The sequence below is a fragment of the Wyeomyia smithii genome, chromosome 3 (assembly GCF_029784165.1).
Source record: "Wyeomyia smithii strain HCP4-BCI-WySm-NY-G18 chromosome 3, ASM2978416v1, whole genome shotgun sequence".
Taxonomy (NCBI): domain Eukaryota; kingdom Metazoa; phylum Arthropoda; class Insecta; order Diptera; family Culicidae; genus Wyeomyia; species Wyeomyia smithii.
The window spans coordinates 231171334-231175083 of NC_073696.1; the positions used below are offsets into that span (position 1 = coordinate 231171334).

A 3750-nucleotide genomic window follows, 5' to 3' on the forward strand; every position below is an offset into this window, starting at 1 on the left:
GGAACACGAGCAGCACCTGGAGGCAGCGCTGCCCACGCAAGAGAAGCTTGGCGTAGTTACTCTAGAAGATGGCTGGAGGAGCATTCGATTCCCCATAGGTAGCACCGCTGTAGTGCTATCAATACAAGGGCGACGGATCCTAGACACGATTGGTTTGATGACAGTAACCTTCTTTCGGACGAGTGTGAGGTGATCAAAGGCAGTATCTGATCAGCATTTAGGCGGCGATGGATTACAGCCCCTGAAAAACAACAAAGCTGCTAGAGTGGACCAACTTCCCAGTGAGTTGTAGAAATACGGTGGAACACTGGCCAGAACGGTGCAGTGAGTCATTGAAGAATGAGTACCGGAGGAGTAGATGGAACGAATCGCGTGCCCCATCTAAAAAAAGAGCGACTAGCTGGAGCGCTGCAATTACTGGGTATCATTCTCTGTGCCGAGGGCAATCTCGAGCCCCTTCAAAACTCAAACAGGATTTCTGAGAAGATGGCGAATACGTACATCGGGCCGGAGGCCTAAGCCAAACAGGTTGGACTGGTCGTTCAAGACAAGATATAGCTAACCTCTCATCTCGATTTCAGATTGATGATGAAGAAGTCGAGGTGGTCGACGAGTTCATGTACCTTGGCTCACACCGCCGACAACGATGCCAGCAGAGAATTTCATCGGCGGATTATGACAGAAAATCGTGTCTACTCTGGCCTCCGGAGGACGCTCAGATCGAATAGAATTCGCTTCAGCACCAAGTTGACCATCTACAGGACACTGATTAGACCGGTAATTCTGTATGGACTTGAGACATGGGCTATGCTAGTGGAGGACCGGCGCACCCTTGGGGGTTTTCGAACGGAAAGTGCTGCGTACCATCTATCGTGGAATGGAGTGAAAAATCGGATGATCTAATTTTTAAAAAAGTTGGGCTGTAGCTGGCAGAAAAAATATATTTTGTAGAAAAAAAAACAAAAAACGCAGATGATTCGTTTTGCAGATCAGTATTGTCAACTGCCAATTATAAGACTACATCCTCCAGTAGTTGCATGCGTTTAAATTATCATCGATCAAATGTTTACCTAAACTGTCGATTCGTTCGATCAATTCTATATGCTACTATTTCAAAATGCTTATCAAATAAATTGCAGAACGAACTGTAAGTGTTGCAAAATCTCTTAGACTACTCCACCAATTAAAAAAAGAATAGCTTTTTCTTGATCAATGCCAACAGCTTTCAGCTTTCAGTTGTACAGTAGGTCTAGTTTAATCGAGTCAATAACCTCCATGGTATCACCGTCGAATGCAATAACGTCCTGAGGATCGGGGGAGAGCAAGCAAAGATTTTCGATCCGGGGAACAATGGCACTTTCACCGGTGCCTGTCGAGTGATTCTGGCTGTCACCACGATGATTCGATGAGTCGTACAGCAACTGGCGGGGTTGGTCCTGGTCGGTTCCAAAATTGCCGGTAGGATGTCCGATACCCATTTTGTCGTAGGACTCATTGAACAGTTCGTCCAGGGTACGGTTGATGTAGTCTTCAGACTTAATCTCCTGTGGTTCGGATTGGTCGGTACTCTCGATGGAGTGCGGCGGTTCTGAATCAGTCATCGGGGAAGCCGCGTCGTGTAGAGTCGGGAGAATTGCCGATGACTGGAGGAGCTTTTGCAGCAAATCACCCGTCTGACGGACGACGGTTCCTGGCGGTTGAGCCGGACATTTGTGTGTGCGCTGAGATACCTTGTAACGGAAGCTTTTGTCACATGCCGTGCACTTGTAGGGCTGTGTGTTGGTGTGGATTCTCCGGTGGACTAGATAGGATACCCGCTGACGAAAGCACTTGCCTATGGTAGGGCGATACAGTTTAAAGCATTTTGAGGGATATTTCATCTTTATCATACCACAAGTTTCGCAAGAGAAAGGTTTCTCCCCGCTATGGATCCGTTCATGGTTGTGCAGCGTCGAAAGTTCTTTGAAGGCTCGATTGCACACCGTACAGATGTGGGGCTTTTCGTCACTGTGATACAAAAGATGCTTGTGATAGGATTGCTGGAAGGTGAACGATTTTCCGCAGATTTGGCATGAGTAGGGCATTTCACCTGCAAGTAAAAGTCAACATCATTTTGCTGGTTGAGGTAAAAGGGACATCGATTACTTGCCTGTATGAAGCCGTTTGTGTTTCTTCAGAAAGTATTTGGTGGTAAAACTTTTCAAGCAAACATCGCACTCCCACTGTTTGTTCGTCTCTGAAATAGTTCCCAGCGATTGCGGAGAGGCCTGCGATGGGGAGGGAATGTCGGAAAAGTTCCCAGCTGGAGAAGCAGCACTGGGTGGACTAGCATTTGGAGCCGGACATTCGACGGCTTGCTGCTGGTGATTAGCTACGTAGATGAATTCCGCCAATTGTCTAGGATCTAGGATTTTTATTATTTGCGCTTGACCCATAGAGGGTGCTATCGAAACTGTTGATGTTAGCGGTGCAAGTTGCGGTTGAGTCTGTGTTGACATCACTTGATTGCTGTTTTGCATATCAAACTGCATCACATCTTGATAGTGGTAAGCGGATGTTGTGGTGGTACTGGTGACCGTTGATTGAGGGGTGGCGCAACCATTACTACTCAGTGTACCTTTCTTCTGGCACCCCAAGTGCACACACCGTATATGTATCTTCAGTGATCCTTTCATCCTAAAAGCTTTTGGGCACATGCTGCATTGGAAGAGATCTTTGGGTTCTTCGATTGTCATCCCCGTTTCCTGGCTAGTTTTTGGGGGGCTTCGGCTTGATACCGTCGAAATCTCGTGAAACACAGATTTGTGCATTTTGAGAAAATTTTTATCACTAAATTCTTCTGCGCAAATGTCGCACTTGACTTTGTTGACACTTTGTTTCTCCCGAAAGTTTCCATTATTGATGACACCTGCGCTGATGACTGTTGCTTCTTTTTTAGGTTTCCGAACATTTTTCAGTGAAGCCGTTATTGTAGGTTTCTTTTTTTCTTCCACCACGGGAGCACGCTCTTCTTCTTGTCCTAGGATCGAGTGTCCGAAAAGATGAATCGTCAGTTTATCCAACCCGAGCAGTTGCTCAGCACAGATCGGACATTTTAATGGCCGCGATGTAACCTTAAGTAGGCTAATACGTAAGGCATCGATGTTCGGAAAATTAGACTGACAACACAGTGGACACGACAGGGTTTTGGTGCACATTATTACGGAATTTTTCTCACCGAGAAACACTGACGAATGCAACTATGACACTTTAGAATCTCCCAAATAGGGCAATTTCACAGTTCGATTGTCCTCCACATTGCAATCAATTGAAAATTTTCACATCTTCTCCACCCGACCTGCACGTTACGATTGACGAATTTTCCTCTCTCTCTGGTGTTTTCCTCTCTGACGAGTAAGAATGCGCCAGAAGTGACCAAATTGAAACGGCCCCCGTAAGCCGTTGGCGCATGTCTCTCACAGTTGGGGCATGAAAAACATGGAGGACGCGTTTTCTTAAAATAAAATCACTTCGATGACGTAGTTTCGGAGAGAAGAACATTTGATCTGCATCAGGATCAATCGCTGTCGGTGTGCATTTGCCACCCACCAAACCAACACGCAACACGTGGTTGGGATCGCATGCGCATGGTTACTTTGTTTTGTTGAATTGTCCGGAGAGTGAACGCATGTTGCGATACCCGCGTGCTTGCTTCATTCATCGCGTAGCAACCGCGTTTCCGTTATTGTTGATAGATGGATAGGTGAAAAA

General features: G+C 46.3%; 1 protein-coding gene across 1 annotated transcript; it reads right to left on the bottom strand.

The window, feature by feature from the left end:
* Positions 1 to 921: 921 nt before the first annotated feature.
* Positions 922 to 3493, bottom strand: LOC129728969 (zinc finger protein 91). Its single transcript, XM_055687443.1, has 3 exons — positions 2150 to 3493; positions 1892 to 2089; positions 922 to 1834 (listed from the first exon to the last, which is right to left on the bottom strand). The coding sequence occupies exons 1-3, from the start codon at positions 3195 to 3197 to the stop codon at positions 1233 to 1235; spliced, it is 1848 nt and encodes a 615-aa protein (XP_055543418.1). The 5' UTR covers positions 3198 to 3493; the 3' UTR covers positions 922 to 1232.
* Between the last annotated feature and the right edge of the window lie 257 nt (positions 3494 to 3750).